Genomic DNA, 25,055 nt, shown 5'->3' with positions numbered 1-25,055 from the left:
TCCTAAAAACCTGCATGGGATAGTTATGCGTCATTTCGCAAGTAGCCCGGTCTCTGGATTTTGAGTTTTCTTGGGAATGGTCACTCTAAATTTCTGATTGTCAGCCAAGCCAAAACAGTTAAAATTTCATCTTTAAAAACTTGATAAAATCAGCCTCGCATTGAAGGGATTGTAAAGTGCGTTTGTTCCGTAATACTTGTCCGTCTGTATACGGTGTATTGTGGCCCCACAGTTGACCCAACTGATCCGGTACGCTTATCTATTATTCGCAGTTTTCGTCGGCATATTTGTGACGCCCGGCACATCAACTCACCCCTACACATGAAGCTATTGTGTATGTGTCCGCTGTCTGATTGTGCGTGCGCATGTGTGTGTGTGACTCGTGCTGGGTCCGAAAAAAAAAATTTTTATTTCTTCCATCTGCATGAGGCAATGGTTAAATGCCCCAAGAATTCGTTCTAAAAAATGTTACTAATTTCCAGAACACTTTGGCGAAGTCACCAGCGGGTGCTTCTGCAGCAACAACTAGTGCGCAGTGCGACAAGCGGCAGCCAACCGGCGGAAAAGCGTAATTTACTTCGGAGCACCCCAAGCTCGTTGAATTTAGCGGAAGACCCGGCTAATTGTGATCACGTAAGTGCTCGTGATTCACACAAAAGAGTTTTTCCAAGTTTAATAATATTTTATTCCCATTCCGGCAGAGCATGAGCGGCAGATACCGTGGCGGTGCTGGCCGGTATGGTGGCGGCGGTGGAGGAGGTGGCTATGGCGGCGGTGGAGGTGGCGGCGGCGGCGGCTACAATGACTTTGACAACTTTCGTGGTGGCGGTGGCCCGCCGCCATTCAACGACAACTTTGGTCCAGGTCCAGGACCAAATCCGTTCAACAGTAAGTTCCAAAAGCAATATTGGATTAAGAAGGGCAAGTGCGAGGTTTCCAGGCTTACAAATAATTCTAGTTATTTTTTCGTTTATTTGTTAAATCAGTAAACATGAAAGTCAGCTTTAATTCTAATGAAAACATATGTTTTCCTTGAAAATAAACCATTTTTTATTGTACTGTATTGACTCAAGTTGGAATTCCATGTTCAAAAGGCCTTTCCTTTCATTTATTTTATTTAATTAAACCAAATCGAATTCATTTAACAACAATTTAATTAAATTAAAATTGGTTATTTGTATTTGGGTTTTAAATTCCACCCAGTATATGGACTTCAGTTTATTATAAAGCAGAGTATACTGTTTATTCAACTAGAAAAAGAAATTTAAACTTATTTTTAAAGAAATAGCAGTTAAGGTCTGGTAGCTATGAGTGTCAGAAACATGAGTGAGTAAGCTATGAATGATAATACTGATCTTAATGTTAGGGGAACATTAAAGACATTACATCATTGAAACCATAAAAGGAAACATGCCTATTGTAATTGCAAAATGTTATGTTTACCAGTCTATACCCAGTTTAATAACGCCTCTGTCTCCCCCCAGTGAGCGGTCCCAATATTTCGGGCAATGACTTGATGCAGCTGATGAGCGCCATGGCCAGCAACTTCAACATGAACTCTCAGCCCCAGCAGCCACTGCGCCTGAGTTGCGGCGAGCTGCGAAACCATCATTGCGGTCTCTTTGTGGAGCTGACCGGCCGGCTGATCAAGAAGCGAGTCAACCGCTTTGCCGAGCTCCGTGATCGCAACGGCGGAGCCTGCCAGCTGGTCGTGTTGGAGGACAAGCATCCACGTGTGGCCCGACGCATGAACAATATGCCGGAGAACACGAATCTGACCATTGTGGGTCAGGTGATGCGTCGCCCTCACAACTCGTGCAACCAGACCATGCCCACGGGTGAAATTGAGGTCGAGGTGCAGGATATTCTGAATATTCACTTCCCGACTACCGGTACCAAGCGGGCCGGGGACAAGCGCACGTACAGCACCATGGTGCAGCAGCAGAACCATCACGGAATCACCAGTACCGAGTACAAGCTAGCCAGTGAGTTATAAACAGATTTTATGGCAATGGAATGTGGTTTCTAAATGAAATATTGTATTGCAGAGAATGAGAACATCTTGAAGTACTTCGAGAACCGCGATATAACGTGCAACGATTTGCGACGGGACGATGTGGGCAAGACTGTGACTCTAGTGGGCTGGATTCCCTCTTCAAAGAATAACAAGTTCTTGCAGCTCAAGGATGGCTATGGCCAGACGCAGCTTATGATTGAGGATAAGTCGGTAAGAGGTCTTAACATAATGAAGAATAATTCTTTGAATAATTATCTTTTCTTTTTCCAGCTTATGGACACTTTTATGTCCACTCCGGAACAAACCTTGCTCCAAATCACTGGTAAAGTGCTTAGCCGGCCTAAGGCCAATATTAATTTGGTAAGAGGACACCAAGATTCCCAGAGATTCTTTAATTAAATGAGTAAACCCCTTAATAGAAATACGATACTGGTGAAATAGAGGTTAGTGTGACGAACGTTAAGATTATCAACCCCGACGATCCCTATGATGGCCCGATTAAGGCCAAGGAGAAGCAGCAGAAGCTTTCGATTAATGATCTAGAGGGGGAGGACAGCACCTCTGCCTCCGAGAATGTTGCCACCAACAATGGCAACATCAAGGAGGAGGGGGGCACTGATGCTGAAGCCGAGCACCGTGGCAAGGTGGCGGACATCAATAAGTTTGCCGACAGGACTCACCATTGCGGTGAACTGACGTCCAGTGAAATCAACGAAAAGGTGGTGATCTGCGGCTGGCTGGAGTTCCAGCGGATGAACAAGTTCTTCATCCTGCGCGATGCCTATGGACAAACCCAGGTCCTATTGTCGACGAAAACGAAAGGATTGGAGGACTATGCCGAGACGGGTGTGCCAATTGAGTCGATTGTGCGAGTGGAGGGTGTCGTGATCCCCCGGCCAGCAGCCACCATCAATCCCAAGATGCAGACCGGCCATGTTGAGGTGGACGCCGATAAGGTTACCATCTTGAATCCGGCCAAAAAGAATCTCCCCTTCGAGATTCGCAAATTCAATCGGGCCGGCGAGCGCTTGAGGCTCACTCATCGCTACTTGGATCTCCGTTTCAATGACATGCAGCACAATCTCCGCCTCCGCTCGACGGTCATCATGAAAATGCGCGAGTATTTAATAAACTACTTGGGTTTCGTCGAGGTGGAGACCCCAACGCTGTTCAGACGCACCCCGGGCGGCGCTCAGGAGTTTGTGGTGCCCACTAGGAAAGCCGGGCACTTCTATTCGCTGGTCCAGAGCCCGCAGCAATTCAAGCAGATGTTGATGTCCGGCGGCATCGACCGATACTTCCAGGTGGCTCGCTGCTACCGCGATGAAGCCACGCGTCCCGATCGCCAACCCGAATTCACTCAGTTGGATGTCGAGTTGTCGTTCACCAACCGTGATGATATCATGCAACTGATCGAGGAGGTTCTTCGCTACTCCTGGCCAAAGGACTTGCCCCGTTTGCAGACCCCATTCCGTCGCATCACATACGAGGAGGCAATGGAGAAGTACGGCGTCGACAAGCCAGACACTCGATTCGGTTTCCTCCTCAACAACGTAACAGACATTGTCGAAAAAAGCGAAGACTTTAAACCAAAGTTCGACGATCTCGGCGCTTACGCCATCGTGGTGCGAGGTAGTGATGCCTTCTGGAACGGAACGGCCCGGAAGCACTACGAAAGCTTGGGCAAGACCTTCAAGGGAACCCTGTTTGTGCGGAAGATTGCCTCAACCAAGGATGTGCAGGAAAAGCTTGCAAAGTTTCTGGGCGAAGATGTGGCCAAGGAGGTCACTGAAAAATTCGATCTCGAGGAGAATGATCTGCTCTTCTTAGGAATTGGTCCCAAGGTGGAGACTGTAAGTATCAACCTGACCTACGTGTACCTTGACTTAAAGCTAATCTTGTCTTGACTTTGCAGCGCGCTTTGTTGGGTCGCATCCGCCTGGACTACCGCGACTTTTTGTTCGAGAACGGCCGGACAAAGAAGCAAAACGAGTTCCGCTTCTTGTGGATTATTGATTTCCCGTTGTTTGAGCGCAATCCGGAGACCAAGCAGCTGGAGAGCGTCCATCATCCGTTCACTCTGCCGCACGCCGATGACTTGGAAAACTTTGCCACCAGTTGCGAGAATATGGAGAACATTCGTTCTCAGGCCTATGACTTGGTTCTGAACGGCCAGGAGGTTGGAGGCGGCTCGATCCGCATCCACGATCGCGATATGCAGCACTTCATTTTGGAGCAAATTCTCAAGATCCCCCACGATCACCTGTCGCATCTTTTGAGTGCATTGGAGTCGGGCTGCCCGCCTCACGGTGGTATCGCTTTGGGATTGGATCGTTTGATCGCCATTTTGTGCCGTGCGCGATCGATTCGCGACGTTATTGCATTCCCCAAGTCTCTGAACGGCAGGGATCCTCTCTCCAACGCCCCAGTTCCCATCTCGGATGAGGAGATGAAGATGTACCACCTTGCCGTGGCAGAGGAAGCAGAGGAGGAAGCCAACAGTACTTCACACGAACAGGAGGATGACGATCCTGACCAGGAGCGTGCCCCGCCGTCCCCCATGTCGGGTACCAGCGATACGGAGCAGCCCGAGATGGACGTGGATGTTAAGGCGGAAGCCGAAAAAGCGACTACCCCCGCGGAAGTGGAAGAGGAAGTGCCCCCTCCCGCCGAGCCCGTTCCAGCTCCAGCTCCAGCTCCGGCAGCCACGCCAGCAAGGGCCAAGAGAATCCCCAAGAAGAAGGTCTAAGCACTAGGGACTTCAATCACAAAATTACGGATTAGCATTTTTTTGGTTTAAGCTCAGTAGTCAGGGCAGTAGGATGGGGCACGGGCTCGGACAGCAGCCGGGTCGATTTCAACGAAAAGCTATACAAAAAATTGTATACAAAAATATCCGAGAACTACATATATACACCCACCCCCGGAAGCTAAGGTCAATACCATGATTTAAGACATAGGACTAGCACACCTCGATCCGGCTGTCTACATTTTACAGGCCCGATAATATTCAGTATGGAATCAAGTTAATACCACGTACCATAACATAAAATCAACAAACAAGCTATTATGTTCGTAACTCCCTAGATTATTCACATACACATTGAATTTCATCATTTATTCGATACTTCATCATCCGGCATTTTAAGCCAATGATTGTTACAATTATTAAGATTGAGAAATTGATTATTAGAGACCGATTATTTAACGATTATGATTACCCTTATGATGATTGGCCCAATAAAAACTATTTTTACGAGATGGTTTATTTTATTCTCTGCATGCGTAGCCTTCTAATCTTATATTTTATTTTAAGTGGTCAGGAATTTAATAAACATTTTGCTATAAAAGGAACCCAATTAATGGAACTATTAGACTATTTTTTTAAAAGGGTTTTAGCTTAGGGGACGATTCTTAAATATTAGTAAGGAATGAGGGCAAGGTAGGGGTTTTTAAATGGTTTTGTGGCTAATCTAAGGTTGGCACTGCGAATATATTATTCTCTATGAATCCATACGTTAGATTCCTTCTGTAATCCCACCAGTTCAGAGAAGGAGCTGGCGTAGTCACCTGCCGATCGTCGAGCTCCTCGAACTCCACCAGATCCTGCTCCTCTACGGAGTCATCCTCTTCATGGTTTTCCTTCTGCTCCGGACTGAAACTAGTCCAGTGCTCGTAGGGATTCTGAGCATTCGGAAACCCTTGAAGATTATTAAAGTTGGCAGCCAATTTACCAAACTGATCTATGTGCTGGAGCAGAGGATCCACGCCCTGGTTCGGTGGGGCCTTCACCTTTTGCGGAGGCCCACGTAGAAATGGCCTCTTGGCTCCCAAAGTGGGCAAATCCGTCCACTTACCCAAAGCAAATGGTGAACTATCGTTGGTATCTATCATGTACATGCCCCTTGTGGTGGGGCGGATATTATCTCCAGCCTCTAGAAGGAAATTTGTTGGTGGACACATCCCCAGGAGATAGGCGATATAGCCACTGCAGGCCCATCCCCAGAAGCCTTTGGGGGAGCGTATGGATTCCAGAAAGTAAGCAGGAGCACGCTGATGACTGCAGGCAAAGGAATCTGGAGCGAAAACGGTATTTATTTTAGCATTATATTAATTATTTTTAGATAACTCACTTATTTTCTGTCCATTACAGCCAGGTTGCATGATTCCACCATTCATATAAAAGTCCGCATGACCACATCTCTCCATTTTACCCTGGACCAGGGCGTTTGTATGGATCACATCCACATAGCTGGCATCGCTGGGGTCCAACTTATCCGCGTTGCCAGCGGTTATGAAAAGCGGCATGGCGGGATCTAATCCCGTAATCCTGGGCAGCGTGAAGGAGGTTAGATTTCGGGCTACGTAGTTGGGCAGTTGAGCTCCAAGAGAGAAACCTATTATATGGATATCCGTATTCCCTGTTTCCACTAAACGCTCTACTAACTGGGCGGTGCAAGTGCCGGCATGACGGGTGTTATGGACAGCACTGATATAGCAAGGTCCTGGCGACAGGATGCTCCAGTCCACATAGATAATGTTGTAATCCGCCTTGGCCAAGTATTCTAAAAAAGGGAGTAGGATTTTTGTTAATATTTCCTATTTTATTTATAATCAAACAGTACCTTCTCTCATCTGCTGCAAAGGATGTAGAAACATATCCGAGTTATAGCCATGGATTATGATCTTCGTGGGATATCTTGGATTAAAGTACGAGGCCGTCAAATTGGACTTCTCAAGGCTCTCATCTATGTGCAAGCACTGGCGATCCATTGGGTTGTGACGTGTGTATATATAAAACTTGACATCCGGATCGGGACAGCTTCGACCAATAGCCCATTTACAAGGACCCACCGTGATGTCTCTATTGGATGGAGGAGGTGATGGGGAAGGTGAAGCCGCCACAGGCTCCACTGTGGTTTCTTCAAGCTGTATGGGTTTGCTGGTTAAAAATCCCTTGGCCAAGGTCTTTTGGCTCAAACTCACTGTAAATGATCCAGTTTTTAAAACAGATTTTCAAAAAGAATGTTTTGAATTACAAACCTAGAGCCAGAAATCCAAGTACACACTGCAAGTGCATTTTTGTCGGTATAAAGTAACTCAATCCGAATGAGACTTTGCTGTTCAACTGATTAAAGATAATAATTAAATTAAAAACAAAAAAAACAAATTTCTTTTAGGCGTTCATCGAGTGTTCGGGCTGAAAACGTTGGAGAAACTGAAGGCCGGCACATCGAGTCAAGTCGATTTTGGCCAAAATGTAATGAGTATGGGTAAGCGGTATGGCACTGTGTGAGTACGATTGAGTGGCCATAAAGTGAGAGTTGCGGGCGGAAAAGTGAAACCGAAATGAGAATCCCCAATAAGCAGACACAGAAAAGTGTCATAAGTAAACTATTCCAAGAATTATGTGCAGTAGACTGTTAGTGCTCTAAAAACAGTCATCATTTTCCTATAGATTTAGTTTATGATTTGTAAAATAAAAGGATATACGACTAATAATTTGTCATTTAGATTATTTGTTTACAAACACTCATAAATGCATTTTCATAAACGCATTCACTCACTCCTACACTCACTCAGTTACTCACTTGTAATCACTCTTGGACATTTGAACCTATCGAGACTCACCTACGTGTCTGTGGTTTCAATTTTCAGCCAAATGCGTTTACTGAATGAAAACCTTTGGATGTCATCGCCAGCGATCTGGAAGCACGTACAAAGGCAAATGTTCGCCTGGTCTTTTGTATTTATAGAATACGATTGGCCTTAACCAGAATCTTGTACCATTATTGACTTGCACTGCTCCACAGACCCACATAGATACGCCCAGATACTTCCCGACCCGGGACAATAATGACTTTTGGCAAATAAAGCTATAAAGGCGGTTATACAATAAGTTGTAGCCAAAATTTTACATTTGATCTTACTCGCATATGTTTTTCCCGAATTTCAAAGGAAATCTTTAATATTTTTCGTTTCCGTGTGCTTTGTAAAAACTAAAAACATTCGCAAATTAATTGTTTTTGTTTTTCCTTTGAGTAGTTTTTTGGAAATGTTCTTCATATTTTTGTTCAATTTATTACCGATACGTGTGTCTCGAACGCCCACTACATTTTTCCCCAAAATCCACTCACTGCCAAAGCATATACTTTATTTTCTAAAATCAACTCTATGGAATGTCAAACAAAATGCGAATTAATGGTTAGATGGACGTACATTTCACGCCTTTGACGACATGTGCGCCTCAGATTGGTAATATTGTCAAAACCATTAAAATATTTATAGCCTTTCTAATAAAATTTGAAGAGTACATGTGTAAGCTTATAAAGTGGAAACACTATTTAGATGGATTAAAATTTATATTTACACTTCACCAAAAATAGCATGATGAAGGCATCACTGTGATGAAAATAAAAGCAGATTCATATTTTTAAATATTTAGTCTTATAATTTAATTCCCTTAAATCTTAATCACGTTTTAATTATTTTCACACATATTAATCATACACCTGGCAGGCGGATTCATGGGCTTATCGACTCCACACTTGAAGGCCTCCTGGAACTGGGGCATGTTCATATATCCTCTGTTCAGTTGGGCCCTAAAAATATCAGTCTGGCGATTGCACATTTGCTGAGCCACCGCATAGAACAGTATCCTGTGGGGATCAAGGCCAAAGTAGTCCAGAACAAAGGTCTCTGCGAAGGCAAATCGCTCGCCTTGCAACCAAAACTTGTAATCCCAGAGGGAGGCTTGAAAGGATCGATAAAAATGGAAGATATCCTCTATTTCCTCCGAGCTAAGTTGGCGGTAAATGGGAGCTGCTTCAGCGTCATAGTTCTGGAGTGTTTGTCTCTCCAAACAATCAAGAGCGGTGTACTTGCCATCCGTGTCCAACAGGAGCTTGGACTGTCTCCAGAGCTCTAGTCCCTGGGTGGCATAATAGTGATAAGTTGGACGGTGAAGGGAGAGTATCACAAAGTGCAGAAAGTGCCTCAGGAAATAGGCTGGCTGATTGACATCCTCTTCATCTACATAAACGGATGAAAAACTATGAAGTAGTTGAGCCTTTCGAAGGATCAATAGATTTCCATGGAAAGAGTTCTCCCTGAATTCTAGTCCCCTATAGTATTCGTTGAGTTCCGTAATATTTAAATAACTTTGGGCATAAGCCTGGAGGATTCGGGCCACTTGTAGTTCCTTTTTTTCCACTGAGGCAGGCAACAGACGGCCATACCAATCCCTTCGAGAAAGTGAGGATCTTCTCTTCTGCTGAAATCTCGTGGTGTGAAGCTGATAGGCTGCCAAAGCCACATCCCTTGAAAGATGAGGCTTGAAAACATACCATTGCCAGTACTCTGAGTGAACCAGTCTCTCGAATTCCTCGGACAGCTTATAGCAGTCGGGATAGCGTAAGTGTTCCATGGCCTGCCACATCACATAATTATAAACTATCCTAGGTTCGGTTTGTCTTAGGACTTCCCAGGCCAATGTGATTTTGTCCACATTAAGTGGTAACTTTCTAGCCATTTCTAGTTGATCCTTCGAAAACTGTAAGGCAGCAAAAAAGTGCTGAAAGTACTCCAGAGTATTTTCATCCAGGATGAGTTGCTCCTGACCAGGTGGCGGGGTAGTGGTTCTACCATTCTTAGTTAGGCTCCTCACCAATGGCAGTTCACCCCTCATTCCACGACACAGGACCCTCATTTCGTGGGAAACAATATGGGAAACCTGACGATGGCGTCCAACCAGAGTGTCCGCCAGGCTATCTTGAAACCCCTGCAGACTCGGACAGGGCAGGTCCTCGATGGGACTCACATAAATGGTGTCCAAAGCAAAGTAAATATTGAGGAGTGTGGGCAACCCATGGGCAGCTAGTTGAGCCGAGAGGGCGATCCAATTGAGTTTTCCATTTAGACGTCTTCGCTCCCACTGGTGTTGAAGAAATGGCCAGGCGGAGAGTACATCCTGGTGCCCGGAAAGAAAGGGAATCTCCGTCAGCAATTGCTCCCAGTGGGACTGTGAAGACTGGACACTGAACACATGACTCTCTCCCCTCTGTCGGCACTCCTGATAAAGTTGAGAGACCAATCGGCCCGGTATGGTAAAAAAATTTCCCACTTCAGCCTGAAAGAAGGTCATCCTATCCTGCTTGTTGTACAAATATGGAGGCAGCGAATCATCTGGATCGTCATCCGTGGCTTGGTCGAAATTACCACAGGCATGGGCATAAAAATCATCACATGGATCCAACGAATCGTTCTTTATTTTCACCATATGGCGTAGATTTTTCTTATAAAGGTGACTGAAGAATTGGCCCGTTTCGATTTCGGTTTCAGTTTGCTCTTCCGGTTCCGCATTATTTTCCGATTTTACTAAATGAATTACTATAGATAGGAAAATAAACTGATTCTTCCAGAGCATTTTATTTCTATTTTATTGTGATCCGCTCGTTTGTTGTGTTTCACGAAAACTGCGCAAAAATTTCAACCAGCTTGATAAGACCCGGATCATTTGTGGAGTATAATTTATATATTAGACTCTATCAAAGCTCTTCTATTACTCTTCGTTCTCTCCTGATCTCGTTATATATTAATACATTAAAGATTGCCTTGACCTTAACCATTATACTTTACACTGTTCGATGATGAATTCATATTTGTTTATGAATTATAAATTTCCTTAAATGTTTGGTTTTTGAATTTATGACTATAATGGCATTATAGAACGCGTGTTCTTTTATGGATTATTGCAAAGAGATTTTGATTGCCAATTGCAAACATAAACAACTTTGTAAACAAAATGTGGAAAAATGAATTAAACAATAAGAAAGAAATTGGTTTCTGTTGATATTAAGGATGATTTTCATGTATTATTCTGTTCAAACTTAAAAGCAAAAAAAAATTAAAGTATAGTCCAAAACCTCATTACAAAATACATAAATTTATTCTAGTTTTCTTAAAGCTAATTATGTCCAATATATTACGTATACGCAATGTGGTAACAGGTGCATTTTCTCAAATAGCCAAAAGAAATGGTGGCCTAAAAGCCACCAAACTTATAGCATTCTAAGTTTATATTAATTCGTGTTTCCTGTCCTGAAAAAAACTTAAATATATAAGTACGTATGTATGTGACCTTAAAATTAAACAAAAATCATGCCAAAGTTCTAATTTCATCAATTGGTTTGAGTTCAACAAAACCAATTTCTTAAGTTTTGGTAATTGTCTTGGTCATTAGAGACATTATTAATGCTTATATTTTTGTGTGTCAATGTTTTTCCCATTTTTTGTCGCCATTTGCGCATTGCATTTTCAAATTGACTTAATGACAAGTGTCAGCTTAGGGAAAGTAGGTTTTTTTTAGAAAAGTCATGGACCCGTGTGACAGTTGTTTATGAAAATTTCAAATCATAAGATAGGAGGTGTGTTCGAGATATGAATAGAATACTCGTACAGAAATTGTTTCAATTTCTTTACCAACATTAAAATTTTAAATCCATTTCTTTTTTTCCAAAATCTTTGTCAATAATCTCAAGGAAAATGTCTGTTTTTTTAACAGAATAAAAATGGAACAATCTTGAACACCAAAAAACTAAATTTTAGATGTTTGAATTCTTTTTAATGAATGTATTGTTATTGTTGGTGATTTTGCTTCGAATTCAGCAAGCGGCTGCTCAAAAACTGTCAAAATGTGCGCCGCAAATTTATTTTATTTATTTTCGATGTTATTCCTACGCGACTTTCCAAAAAGTCTGCACTTTCCGCCTCAGTAGTGGCATCTCATTTTGGCCAATGGGACAAAATATTTGGCTATATATCCATAAACACATACACACCGAAGACGGTCTATATCCACACTTGTCAGGTCCCCCCTAACATAGTGTGTATGGATGTTTGCAGTTCGCTAAGTATTTCATCTATATCCCAATTCGTGGACGAGCCAATGATTTTAGTTGAGCCAAAGGCTTTCAGCAGTTAATAGCACGAAATTGTGTCTTTCCCTAGCGGACATCGAGATAAAACCCAAAAGGTATATCCAGGAGACAAGTGAAGTGATCTGCAGATGCCACAGAAATGCAAAAAGAATATTTATGAATTCGGAATTTAAAATTTTCTAAAATCGAATTCAAGTGTGCCGTGTTCATAAATTTGTCTTCACGCGTGTTCTTTCAATTTTCTGTTGGAACTGTTCCAATCTATAAAACTGGAATTATTTCAATCTATATAGACAACAATATATTCTTTGATTGCTCTATCAGCAATACAAAACGAAGAGAATCATCAAATAGATATAACCAGACGTAGACAAAAAACCAAAAGCTTTTATACTTTCCATATGGCTTTCATATCTGTCGTCTTTATATAAACATCACTAGTATATATCTTTGGATTTTATTTGATTATCTTATTTTAAAACAAAATGATATGTGTTTTGCAAGAATTTATTGCCCACCTTTTTTATGTTTCTATCAAATTAAACTTCTCACGCGCCGAATAAAAAAATATATCTCTATAATTAATCTATATGTACAACCTTTGCAGCCTCGTAGTTTTAAAAATTATACATATTTTTTGTACATTTTTTAGCAAAACCAATCATCATGAGTGAAGCCAAGAACCTGATGACCACCTTCGGCATCCTGGCCGTTCTGCTGTTCTTCCTTTACATCATTTATGCCGTATTGTAGATTACTAAGGCCAGCAGAAGGTCCTTAGAGCAGGATATGGGGTAAGAAATTTAGGATTTAAAAGTTATACTAGTTTGGAGAATCAATTTTTTTTTGAAGCACCTTAAAATTATACCGTTTTCCGATTTTTTCTATTCGAGATAATTCAAAATCAATCACAATCCTTGAAATGCTCATTAAAGCACAAATGTGCCATAAACTCAATGGGGCTACGTGACTTGTGATCGATGTGGTAGCCAATTGTTGAAGAACTTTTCAATATTTTCAAAAAGATCTCAAAAACAACAAACACAAAGTAAATAAATAGGTAAAATCCAGAGGAAACAAATAGTTGGCTGGAGAAAACAGACCCCCACCTTCCACCAAAAACCAAACAAATAAATAAAATTTAATTATTTCATTTTTCAAACGACAAGGCCCCGTCTGGGAAAAGCAATTTGTCTAAATGCAGTCCAGCCAATGAATTATTATCCAAAAAACTCAAAAAAACGAACTCGAATCCCATGGAATCCGGGCGCATATATGTATGTATGCCAGATATGTATATCCATACATACCGAACTATAACCCATTTATATATGCAGACGCTTATATGTATATATTCGTATAACATATATCTAGAAAATCTAGAAAATATTTGTGCCGTGGCAAAAAAATATGACCAACAACTGGACACCCATACAGGCATAAAAAATCGCCGATACATGCCTGACTGAATGAACTTTTTTTTCCAAGTATATATCCGAAATGTCTGTGTATATAGTGGGGGGAGGTGGATCTATGTGGTTGCAAATGCGTGTGGCGTTCTGGGCATGGCCATAATAATTCCAAGCAACTTGGCCAACTTATTGTGGAGAAACGGAATCAGAACGGAATTCAGATCGAAAATTTCTGTCCGGGTTCTCAGTTATTGCGCGTCTTTAGCTACGAACGGTTGGAAATCTCCCTCCAAACTAGAAACCCATATACCAAGTGTGTGATTAGTGTGTCGATCGATCGGTCAATAGATTACCTAATTTCGTATTATCTAATTAATAGCAACCACCACCAACAACAACAACTAAATCAAAATGAATGAAGCCAGGAGTCTGTTCACCACCTTCGCCATCTTGGCCTTCCTGCTGTTCCTGCTCTATGCCTTCTACGAAGCCGCCTTCTAAGCCCATCCCCCTATACCATCCAATACCATCATACCCATCAATAAATCAAGGATACTTATATGTTGAATTTCAATTCCAAGCCCGCCCGTCCCGGCCATGTCAATAACACCTTTTTGGCCAAGACGGCGGCGCTTCTAGGACCCTACGCGTTTAAGATTTTTAGCATTTAATGGATTTCTACTAGTAACCTAAGCCAGGTGAGTAATGCTCCAATTAATTAGCAAAATTATTATCAAAAAACAAATAATTTTAAAAGAAACCTTGAGAAAATTTCAACGCTTTCATGGTTCACTTTTTTTTTGGCACCCGTTCGGCAGCTCGATAATAATTTTCAAAAGATTTTCCGTTTCTATTTTTTAACGACAGAATTTCGACATGGCCCACTAAACACCTTCCTGTCGCCCGCCCCTTCCAAGAACATCCAAAATCGTTTTCACAGAACATTTTCCCAATGTCGAACCGAAAATCCGTACATATATCTAGGGACAAGCATAAAAATGTTCAAAGAAACGGCCGTTTTTTATAGCCACGAAATTTATGATTGGCTAAGGTGGAAATTATAATTAATTTTCATTAAATGTTTTCGAATATTTCTAAAATGTCAAAATTTCGAGTATAAACCGCTAAATCCGTTCTGGTTTTTTCAAGAACATTTTTTTGACGAAATCCCACAGTAAGTTATACTATTGTTGAACTAAAAATAAATTTTGGAAAGAACCTCGCAATGGTAAGCCATTGTTTATGCCTTTGTGGCCACTTGAACAAACAAAACAAAATATATTATTTGGAAATTGTTTTTCGCAACAAGTGCAAAATCATTTTTGTTTTTTGATCCATAAATCCGATGCTTCAATGACCAATTATAGTATAAATAACTAAATGCATACATTTTTAGATGACGTCAAAGCCACCAGCTGCCGAAATCGGAGGCTTGCCGGCATTTTCCGATTCCGATCATTTCGATGATCGATGGACAACCCATGCTGAGTGGTACGTATAATTAATTAGGCTCCCTCGGGGATGCGCTCCATTGAAATATTTCCCTCAACTTTTCAAAACCATTTTGTTTTCTTTTAGCGCCGCGCTAGATTTCTTTCACCTTCGAGGCGCTGCAAGAACGATCCATTCCGAAGGCTCTGCTGCCGGTGTTGGCGTCATCTGTTGTAATCATAAATTTATTTTTTGATTTCAATATTATTTCTACATTTTTGTTTCGCAATGGAATTTACTACTTAGTTTGCCATTTATAGACCATGATGTACAGTATAAGAAATTGAGAACAACATCAGAAATCAATTTATTTCGCATTCGTACTTAGTAAGACATACCTAATGTGTAACTGCATTTTATGTACAACTTTACTTTTCTTTAAATTTTTTGTGAATAACACATGCACAACAACTAAAAAATGAGCAACAAAAACAGCCGTCTGCAGGAAATAAAACCAAAAAAAAACAACCTAATTAAATGTATTTTATTCAAGGGAAGAAAACAATTTTTGAATTGTAATAAATTATGAGCATTAATGGTTGGTGGTTGGTATAATTGTAGTTGGTAAAGGATTTAAATGGAAAACAATACTTTGTTTTAAGGCAAAAAAAAATAAATTACGATTTTAAGATTCGTACTTCAATAGAAATATATTTTTTTAATGGTCATACAAAATTGAAATCGAAATCGGGAAGAATTTACAGCATACTTTCAGGCCTTCACTAAAAAATACTCAGACGACATCAACTTCCGGTATAATGGCTTTTGAAGCAAATAAAAAATAATTTGGATTTCACTAGGTGTTGCATCACATTAATAGGAAATACTTTTTAACAAAATATAAGAAAATTTGACAATAAATCTGACAAATAATTTGTTCCCAGATTTTGGTGCTGATTGATTAAAGGATAATCGACCCACAAATCGTTTAAGATACTCCTCTCAAGGATCGAATGAAAATTGGCAAAGATATAGCCTTCGCAGTGGCTAATATGGGGCTCCCATGCATTTTCAATATTTTGAAGGGGACCCCCTAGAAAATTTGACTAAAAATCTGAAAAATAATTTGTTCCCAGATTTTGATGCAGATTTAAAGAGAATCGACTCACAAATCGTTTAAGATACTCTTCTCAAGGATCGGATGGAAATTGGCAAAGATATAGACTGCGCTGGGGGTCATATTTTGGCTTTACGCCTTAATCGATTCGACTCAAAATCCTGTAAGTTATTCCATTAACAAAGTTCCGTTAACAAGAATCGTAGTGAGATTGCCGAAGGTTATAATATGGGTTTGGTTAGTTTTTCTCATAAAATTGAAATATCCTCATAAACAAACGTCCGATCTTCGAATGATAAATGCCCAATAATTTATTTAAGTTGCCTTCAATAATTCATGCCTTCTTTAGAGTCTTGCAAGTCACATGCATTGTGATTTGGTTTCTAATTATGAGCAGTTCTTCGAGAGATCATTGTGTGAATAACGTGGTCAAGTACTCGGACTTCATTTGCATGTTGCATGCAAAACCAACAAGGCCCCTAAGTACTCGCCAAAAAGTTAATAAAATGGCAAAACGAAAATCATAAATATATACAATATCCAAATAACGCAAAGTGCATGCAATGAAGCGGAGACATCGTTTTGTTTTCTTGTTTTTGGTCTTTGGTGGCTTCCGTCTGCCGTTGGCCACTTTATTGTTTTTGTCGGTCATCGGTTTCGCGCCAACCGGCCAACCGGTTTCACGGCTAAAACCGTCCACTCCCCCTGCCTTCGCCCCTCTCACCTGCATCCCATTGCCAAATTGCAGCAGTTATGCAATCCGGTAAAGTTTAGTGCATTTTGGCAATTGATTTTGCCAGCCGGTTTTTTCTCTTATGTTTTCATATCTTTCTGTTTTGTTTATATTTTTAGTTTATTTTATTTTTTTCTGACTTTTTACAAAAGCGTTTTGTGTTTTATTTTATTGTTGAGCCTTAAGACTAAGAACCAAATATTTACATGACTCCTAAGCCAAAGCCGAATCACTTAAAGCAGTTTAAGTCTCTGTTGTTTTTGCTGCAGAGCCTCGATTCTCAGCTGCTTGAACATTTTGTGGCCCAGGTAAGTACGAACTGACAGGGGTGCCAGCTTCATGAGGCAGTACTGCAATATAAAGGTGAAAGGTTAAGGTTGCTAATAAGCAACATAATCTAAAATACTATATGTTAGAAACACCCACCTGTATTCCATGAGTCCAATAGCCATTTGTCTCGCTGGTTTTTCCCAGTGTAAACACAGCCGATTTAGCATAGGAAGATGCAGTGGGGAATATAAGTTTGGCACCACTGTTCATCACACGATCTGAGTAGGCGTTCATTTTTGTGGTGACAAAGTTGGGCATCACCAGCTGGACGTGGATGTTGTGGTCCTGGACCTCCAGTTGCAGGGCCTTGGTGAAATACGTGATGAATTTCTTACTGGCCGCATAGACAGTCATGTTGGGCAGGGGCTGGAGCTCCGAAGAGGATCCAAGATTAACGATGGCACCCTGGCGGCGACCAATCATCTGGGGAAGAACCTTACGGGTCAGCATGGTGACCGAGCCCATGTTCACGGTCAGCAGATCCCACAGAAGCTCCTCAGAGACCAGGTCAAGGGTCTCGGGATGCTCGTACATCATTCCCACATTGTTGACTGAAAAGTGAAAAAATATATACATACGTTTTTAAAATAATAAATATATTTCACTTATCAAACCCCATTCATAAGCTCGTTACTTAAATTATAAATCTCTTAAACGTAACGCCGCCATAAAAATTCCCATGACCAAGATCAATGTCAAGTCTTATCAGCTTTACTTTTTTTTGGAAAAAATGCCTTGAATTGTGCACAAGGTTGTCGTCGCCAACGACGACTCAGTTCCAAAATGTAAATTGCTGAAGCGCGTCAGAGCGTTTATGAGTCTGGTATGGCGAATAAAATTCCGACAGCAACACAAATGTACTTGAACATCGCCTAAGCCACTCTTTGCCTCGCCAATAGACCAAAAAACAGAGTCATTATAATTGCACGCAATTATTATTATTGTTTGGCATTGACAGGCAGCACCAGAAAGAGTCACAAAATTAAAAAATATGTGTAGCTACCGTTTGCCACTGTTGACAATGATTAATGTACAGTAAAGATCGATTATAAAATCCGATGACAAGAAGTTCTCTTGGCCAATAATTAGGTTATGGGCCAAGGTATAAACGTCGTTCTTCTTTGGAATATAAAGCGTAGCATAAAAGTTTATGAGTTTATGGTAAACCATATACAAAAAGCCTAATCTAGGCTGATTAAGTGCAGAAAAATAAATTTTCGATTAGAGGTTCTTTGACAGGGATAACTTTCTTGGTAATATTATAATGTGTCTTGAATGCCTGGTAACCAGTCAAATAAATAAAAATAAAAATAGAGCATTGCTTACCCAAGATACCAACTTCAATGCCAGCGAGTTCTTTTTCGATTTGATCGTAAATTTCACGTCCTTGTTTGAAGTCTACGGCAATCCATTTTGTTTTTACCTTAAACTCGCTTTCTGGAAGAATAATTCAAAATAAAAAAGTGAACTTTTTTTGGAACTTAATGTTGACTTACCAATCTCGTTGGTAACTGCTACAAGTTTCTCCTTGGTACGCGAGATGAGCACTAAATTGAGGCCCTGACGAGCCAGTTCCCTGGCGTATTCCTTTCCAATGCCATCGGTGGCACCAGTTATAACTAAAGTGAAAGGAAGACATCAAGATTTTAATAAGACACGTGAAGGTTATACAAAAAAAGGGAACTTATAGTTACAGGTGGAGAAGAGTCTAAAATATTTGGTGAAATTTTACTTAACTTTGTCCAATTACTCAGTCATTTCATCACTTTCAATTGTTTGACTTAAATTTTAGCAACTCTCCTTCTCCCGAAGACCTTTAAAAATTTAACATTTGTCTGCTAATCAATGCATTGCATTTGGCCGAGTCTCTTTTAATCACATCACCAGTGGCTGGTTGTTAGTTGCCGGTTTGTCGAAACCAAAGCAAATATCATGGAATGCCTTACTGGCCGCAAAGAAGCACTCTCAGAAGCAAACCGGCTAGCGTGGCAATTGCTGCAATGTTGCCACTGGCAGCTGGTTATTGGTTGCCAAATATTTGTGCAACGGAAACATGAAAACGGCAGCAACACCACAATACACAATAGCAACACCATCGATCATTGTACTTGCGTGTGGTTGGATAATTATGAAAATTTATCAAAGACTCAGCCAAACCACAATAAAAAGCTTCCATAATTAAATTAGAGAAAATATGCAAAAATCGATCACTTGTTAACACAAAAGGTCATTAATTAATTCAAAAATAAACGAAAATAAAAGCGATAGTAGTATAATTTACAACCGCTAGACCACGAAGATCAGCACGAGACTAGGGGCAATGAAAGCGAATAAAAAACAATATAAAAAACTGAAAGCGAATGCTAACACAATATCCAAAATAAACCAACAAATCGCAAAGCCGGTTTGTTTACGAGTTGAATGACTTTGCTTGCTCCATAAACAAAAATATAAACAATGCGAAATAAATGGGTAATATTTTAAATTACATTTGGATATCCTTCGGCAATAAAAATGAATTTACCCAATAATTACAAATCATGGTTGTATTTGATTTGTATTTTATGAGTCTGAAAGGAACACTGAACCTGTAAAGTCCATTCGGATATGACCAACTCATGGTGACAGGTCCATATCTACGCTTAATGCAACTCATTGTGATTTGTTTTTTATTATCTTATCCAAAATTGATCCTGGGTCTATGTTTACATTCATAATCATGTCCTGCACTTCATATTTTGGTTGTATTTATAAAAGGCTTGTCAAAATTGTAACCGTGATTACTTAAACAAATTATTAATGCAAATCACAGTGATTATTGCGTGTTTTCTATCTTATCTGTAAACGATTTTTTAACAAATTTTTAAAATCTTCAGCAGAAGTATAGTAAGCTTAACCATCTTACATACATTATAATGACGAAAATCTTTTGAAAGTATTATTTTTAAATATTCTATTAAGATTTGAATCTTTGGATTTTTTTTTTTTTTAATACTTCAAGCTAATCATGCTGAAAATTCGATTTTAAGTATTTCTTTTTTTACTAATTCATCATGAATGAAAAAAAGTCAAAGTAACCTTTAACCTCATTATAAAAATCACCTGAGTAATCGGTTTTGGTGACGAAAACGTCATAAACTAAATAAAAATATGAAATTAGTGCAAATCATAATTGTGGCTTTCCCCACAAAATAGTTCACCAGAATTCATAAGACTACCAGTACAATTAGCCGACAAAAATTTGGACTTTTGATCCAACCAACTGACTGATAAAAATATACACATATTAGGCCGGATACGTCGCATAGGAAAAGCATACAACAAATTATTGATTTCCTATCTAATCGAAAATACGTTTTTGTAACCGGCTGATAAGATGAACTAGCGACTAATATAGCAACTCTACGATTTATTTCACTATAAATAGTGTAATCTCAAGGAAATCTTTCAGTTACAAAATAAATGTCTATAAATACAATAAATACCCAATTTGATTAGCCTAATGATTAGAGGAAAAGCCTCACGAAATTCGTATTATAACTAAAAATAATAAGCAATTAGAGAGACTGTATGCAATTTGCATAATATTGAGTGATTAAAGGGTATCAATTATTATACACGGAAAAAGCTAATGACGTGAGAATTGAAAGAATACTCAAAGAAATTCACTTAAGAACGAAAATCAAACAATTTGCATTTGCAAACCTACACTGTTGACAGACCCCCTTAGGTTAAAATATGCAAACACAGGATTGGAAAAAATAAAGAGAACCTATAGTGTTTCAGATAGTACTCACCTGCCCACTGGCCGAACTTCTCGATCAAAGTCTTTGGTAAATGTGGCTGGAAATAGGGCTCCAGGACCGCCTTGATTATACTGATCAAGGACTTCAGGTTGTCGTAAAGAAAGTTGAGTATGGCCAGTAATCCGACCGTGAAGATGAACCACGACACCAATTGCCAAACGAATGCCATCCTGAGCAGAGTGTATATGTTGAATTCCAATACTGGCTGCATGGTTAAGAGAGTTCTCTTTATATAGGTTCGATTTTAAAGAACTTTGGATGGCTGTTGATAGTCGTCGATGGGTAAGGTAATGGATTGTGGATCGTATTGCCGCTTATCACTCTACAAACTCGTGTTTGATTATTTATTGTTTCGTTCCGTACAAAAAACTACCACTAATTTATAATCACTACACTATCGCGCACTGTCTGTCTGATACTATGTGTTTTTCTTAATACATTTTACTTCGTAAAGGCTTCTATTGTGTATTTTTCTTATATGCTTCTTTTACCGGAGACACAAGTTGCAAGTTTGAGCGCCGATCACGCACTGAACATTTTCAAACCTCGGCTTGGTTGGCCCGGCCTGTGTTTTGGTTGTCTTGGAGCCGAGTCTCGAATTTTTGAGTTGAGTTTTCGGATCTTGTGCACAATAAACACAAGCTTAGTACAATTGTAAAAGGCAACTTACAGCGGAAAGGCCACTGCAGTTGGTGCTCTCTGTTTCCTCGGTTTTACTCACTTTTTGTCGGTTCATTATTTCATAAAATTTTAATTTCTTCAGTTGCCCATTTTCTACGGTCTCGGTGCAAAAGATGTTGAAAAGCTACATACGTGTCTTGGGCTCTTGACATTATTTGACATTTAATTGCCATGAAAGATGTGACCCGCAAATGATTTCTTTTCCCTTTCTACCACTCTAGCTATGTCAAGACGCGGCATCTATCTCTGTCCAGCAATTTGAACCTGGCCTGAACTGTAGTTATTTCGTTTTATTTACTAAGTGCATAATAGGTTTACTTTTGGTGTAGAACTAATTGCAAACAATTAAGGGAAAGATGCCTTAAATTGTCATTTGACATGCAAAGACCTCTGAGATATGAGCTATTTATTTTTCCTTCACAGATACGGTTGTTAAGTCATAAATACATTTTTCAATCTTACACGTTGTTACAGTTGTTTAGTACTTACTAATGACACTATTATTTAAAACAGTTTTTAAAAGATTATCAAAGCCTATTATAATTTTATTTTGTTTATTTCATTTGCTGTTGCCCCCTTTTTTAAAATACATTCTTTCTTATCAACCACGGAACCAAGCCAAGTGCATTTCCGATTAAATAAGCGAAACAAAACAAGAAAAAGTATAAACAGTGAAACATTTAAATATTTCTATATATTCGAATAAAAAAAATGAAGTATAATTTGCGCAAATATGCGAATAATGTTTGTGGCAATTTTTGTGAGTGAAAAAAATGTGAGGTACTAATGGTTATAGGAAATTACTACTTCATTCCCAGAAACTACTACTGCGTGATTCCCAACAAAACTCATTTTTTGGACACATTACTTAATATTTAGCAGTAAAAAATTGATGTAGACATTTTAAAATGTTTTTCCAAAAGTGTTTAAATGTTTTAAATTTTTGTACAAAAAAACCTTTTTCCACTTGTTGCTTAACTGTTTTTATTTTATTATTAGCGAAAGCCTTTTCAAGTGTTTACTATCCATTAATATTGTTCATTTAAAAACAAACGACCACTAGTCGAAATAATGATTTAAATGTTAGAAAAACTTGACTTTTAACTTACATTTGCCAATTTTTAAAGGCTAGAAATAAAATCAATAGTTTCGTATAAAAAGGGACGACCGGCCCAGCTGAGTATTGATTACAGAATGAGTACGAAACTCATACTATGAGTAGGGAAACCATGGAGGAATATATTCTTTCAGAATGAGAATCCCAGAGCTTTTTTTTAGAGAGATTCGCGGTAATATTGATAGTGTTGTTGGTTTAGCTTTAAAGTTTTGCAAATATTTTTAGTAATTTTAAAATAAATGAATTAAATTTTTTTGTTTTTTAAATAATATAAATTTAATTAAATAATTATTTAAATAATTTTTTTTATTTAACGAGCTATCTGGTACAAAAAAAAGAGCTTTTGGCAGAGAAGTATCTCATAAGTTCAAAACTTCGAATTCGGTTAGCCGAGATACAAACCCTCGAGTTGAGATACTTAAGCTAGCTATCCGCCTGAAAGTAGTTTATCCTTAAACAATTATATTTTGTATAAGTATAAGGTTTATTGTGTATTATTTTAAATATTAATTATGCATTATAAAAGTTTAATTATTTCCCTTGCTCCTTTAGCTTAGTCTTATCCGTCACACTGTTGAAGAACTTGAAGGAAACAAACGTCCGCATCCGCCAGGTGAGGGCCGTTGCAATGGCATTTTGAACATGATGCCAGAAATAACCAGGTGTCTCGTCCACTCCATCCCTCAACTGATTAACCGAACTACGGGCATACTCCTCAGCCGTGGGAATGAACAGTCCTCCCTCCATGATTCGTCTGGAGTACGAATTGATTTTGGTCACCACGAAGTTTGGGGACAATAATTGCACATGAATTCCGAAGGGTTTGGCCTCATATTGCAGTGCCAGGGTAAAGCTCCTGGTGTAGGCCTTAGAGGCGGCATAATAGGCTCCGTAGGGAAGGGGCTGGAGCTCAGTTCCAGAGCTGACATTGACAATGGCTCCTTTAATGCCAGCCGTCTTCATCCGCTTGAAGAAGATGCGGGATAAATGCGAAACGGCCACCACATTGGTCTCAATGATGTTCTGAGTGTCTTCATGACTCCATTTTAGCAGAGAGAGTGGTTTTCCAGAACCAACGTTGTTAACTGTGTCGGAAAGTAGTATGAAATTAGTATATGGGTTTCTTTTTTGCACAGCGAGAAAAAGAGTAGACTGGCAGTTCATTCAACTTACTTAGTATGGAAATAGGCACTTCGGCCAGTTCCTTTTCAATATGCTCGTAGACCTGAGTACCTTTTGTAAAATCAGCAATTACAATTTTTGTTTTGACATCAGTCTCGTTTTCTGCAATGAAAATATAAAAAATAAATTAAGTAAACAAAGAGCTTTTCATCCAAAAATAAAAATTCTGAGGCTTTGCGTGTTCTTGAAAAGTGTCGTGTTTGTAATCAAGTTTCAATCGGTAGCAATAACATTCGAAATAGATCTAATAACTCCAAACTGGATTGCAATCATCAGTTTTTGACAACTTTATTGTTCAAATTTGGGTGTCGAGATTTAGCCAAAAACTAGATCACAAATATGAGATTTGTATGAGGTATTAAGCTCCAATGACAATGTGAAATTTTAGGATAAATCTTCTTTTATAAATTGATATAAAAATATGACTTAATATCTTAAAGTTTTTCTCACTGAAGCTGTATTTTGTATGGCTGTATTTACAAGTAAAAAATAAATACATAAAAAAACGTGACTGTAGTTTAAAGAAAATAAATAAAATTGACTCACCTATCTCCTTGACAACCGTCTCAAGTTTCTCCTCGTTCCTGGCGATCAGGACCACGTTGATGCCCTGGCGGGCCAACTCCTTGGCGTACTCCTTGCCAATACCATCGCTGCTTCCTGTGACTGCCGCCCAGCCTCCGTAGCGTTCCTGGAGCGTGGGTTTAGTTTTAAAAATATTCATCAACCACATCCCCAATAACCTAAGGGGCGTCCGCAATTGTTCGTAGAGATACGTGGAGAGGGCATAGAAGCCGACGTAGACGAGAAATTCTGACATGTCCATATTATTTACGAAATATATTCTATTTAATAGAAACACCTATTACAGTCAGTTTGCTGGATTTTGTTCGAGTGCTCGAGCAAGAGAGTGTGTGCTGTGCGATCGGCTCCCTGCGATGGACTGCGGTCACGGAGCAATTTGCACACTTTTTGCCGGACAGGGCGCTGAATTTAAATAGCGTGCATTTTATGGAAGTCCGAGCAATCAAAAGGTGTTCGACTTGCCGTTAAATTTGCGCCAAAAGAATCCGTTTTATTTATATTTCTTTTTGCTATTGTCAAGTCTTGAGTATATATTTCGATTACGACTTGTTCAGTTATCGCTCATGTGTTTTCATGTACATTTTCAATCGTTGGAGTGATTCTAGGCCTAGAAATGTTCAAATTAAAAATGCCCACCCATCGGGTCGATTGCATTTTTGTGGGCAAGGTCGCGTATTCCAGGCAGTTGCGCAATTAGCAGATGGCC

General features: G+C 39.5%; 5 protein-coding genes and 1 long non-coding RNA gene across 10 annotated transcripts; 2 read left to right on the top strand and 4 right to left on the bottom strand.

The window, feature by feature from the left end:
- The first annotated feature begins 38 nt into the window (after positions 1–38).
- Positions 39–5,276, top strand: AspRS-m (aspartyl-tRNA synthetase, mitochondrial). 3 transcript variants are annotated; one of them, XM_017241645.3, is made up of 8 exons: positions 39–176; positions 483–633; positions 702–888; positions 1,485–1,985; positions 2,049–2,227; positions 2,288–2,377; positions 2,437–3,870; positions 3,933–5,276. In XM_017241645.3, the coding sequence occupies exons 3-8, from the start codon at positions 705–707 to the stop codon at positions 4,764–4,766; spliced, it is 3,222 nt and encodes a 1,073-aa protein (XP_017097134.2). In that variant the 5' UTR covers positions 39–176; positions 483–633; positions 702–704; the 3' UTR covers positions 4,767–5,276. The 3 variants fall into 3 exon arrangements, with proteins under 3 accessions (XP_017097134.2, XP_017097133.2, XP_043067464.1); XM_017241644.3 differs by having other exon boundaries at positions 79–249; XM_043211529.2 differs by lacking the exon at positions 39–176 and having other exon boundaries at positions 451–633.
- A 93-nt stretch (positions 5,277–5,369) lies between these two features.
- On the bottom strand, positions 5,370–7,947 carry LOC108125444 (pancreatic triacylglycerol lipase). Its single transcript, XM_017241646.3, has 5 exons — positions 7,649–7,947; positions 7,061–7,145; positions 6,643–7,002; positions 6,151–6,582; positions 5,370–6,093 (listed from the first exon to the last, which is right to left on the bottom strand). Exons 2-5 carry the CDS (start codon positions 7,095–7,097, stop codon positions 5,486–5,488), a joined length of 1,437 nt encoding a protein of 478 aa, XP_017097135.2. The 5' UTR covers positions 7,098–7,145; positions 7,649–7,947; the 3' UTR covers positions 5,370–5,485.
- Positions 7,948–8,154: 207 nt separating this feature from the next.
- On the bottom strand, positions 8,155–10,476 carry Nepl9 (Neprilysin-like 9). Its single transcript, XM_017241450.3, has one exon. The coding sequence runs from the start codon at positions 10,440–10,442 to the stop codon at positions 8,499–8,501; it is 1,944 nt and encodes a 647-aa protein (XP_017096939.2). The 5' UTR covers positions 10,443–10,476; the 3' UTR covers positions 8,155–8,498.
- A 1,419-nt stretch (positions 10,477–11,895) lies between these two features.
- Positions 11,896–15,336, top strand: LOC108125305 (uncharacterized). 2 transcript variants are annotated; one of them, XR_011442143.1, is made up of 5 exons: positions 11,896–12,050; positions 12,608–12,749; positions 13,747–14,065; positions 14,764–14,858; positions 14,946–15,336. It is a non-coding gene; the product is annotated as an uncharacterized lncRNA (long non-coding RNA). The 2 variants fall into 2 exon arrangements; XR_001773283.3 differs by lacking the exons at positions 11,896–12,050; positions 12,608–12,749 and adding an exon at positions 13,524–13,680.
- A 1,437-nt stretch (positions 15,337–16,773) lies between these two features.
- On the bottom strand, positions 16,774–22,646 carry LOC108125501 (hydroxysteroid dehydrogenase-like protein 1). 2 transcript variants are annotated; one of them, XM_070276669.1, is made up of 6 exons: positions 22,575–22,646; positions 20,776–20,989; positions 18,475–18,597; positions 18,305–18,415; positions 17,075–17,529; positions 16,775–16,998 (listed from the first exon to the last, which is right to left on the bottom strand). In XM_070276669.1, exons 2-6 carry the CDS (start codon positions 20,951–20,953, stop codon positions 16,882–16,884), a joined length of 984 nt encoding a protein of 327 aa, XP_070132770.1. In that variant the 5' UTR covers positions 20,954–20,989; positions 22,575–22,646; the 3' UTR covers positions 16,775–16,881. The 2 variants fall into 2 exon arrangements, with proteins under 2 accessions (XP_017097204.1, XP_070132770.1); XM_017241715.3 differs by lacking the exon at positions 22,575–22,646 and having other exon boundaries at positions 16,774–16,998; positions 20,776–21,028.
- Positions 22,647–23,052: 406 nt separating this feature from the next.
- Positions 23,053–24,716, bottom strand: LOC108125503 (hydroxysteroid dehydrogenase-like protein 1). Its single transcript, XM_017241717.3, has 3 exons — positions 24,311–24,716; positions 23,756–23,866; positions 23,053–23,667 (listed from the first exon to the last, which is right to left on the bottom strand). The coding sequence occupies exons 1-3, from the start codon at positions 24,588–24,590 to the stop codon at positions 23,114–23,116; spliced, it is 945 nt and encodes a 314-aa protein (XP_017097206.2). The 5' UTR covers positions 24,591–24,716; the 3' UTR covers positions 23,053–23,113.
- Between the last annotated feature and the right edge of the window lie 339 nt (positions 24,717–25,055).

Source organism: Drosophila bipectinata, chromosome 2L, assembly GCF_030179905.1.
Source record: "Drosophila bipectinata strain 14024-0381.07 chromosome 2L, DbipHiC1v2, whole genome shotgun sequence".
NCBI lineage: Eukaryota > Metazoa > Arthropoda > Insecta > Diptera > Drosophilidae > Drosophila > Drosophila bipectinata.
Note: the sequence above shows the minus strand (reverse complement) of the source record. Positions and strands in the feature narration are given on the sequence as shown.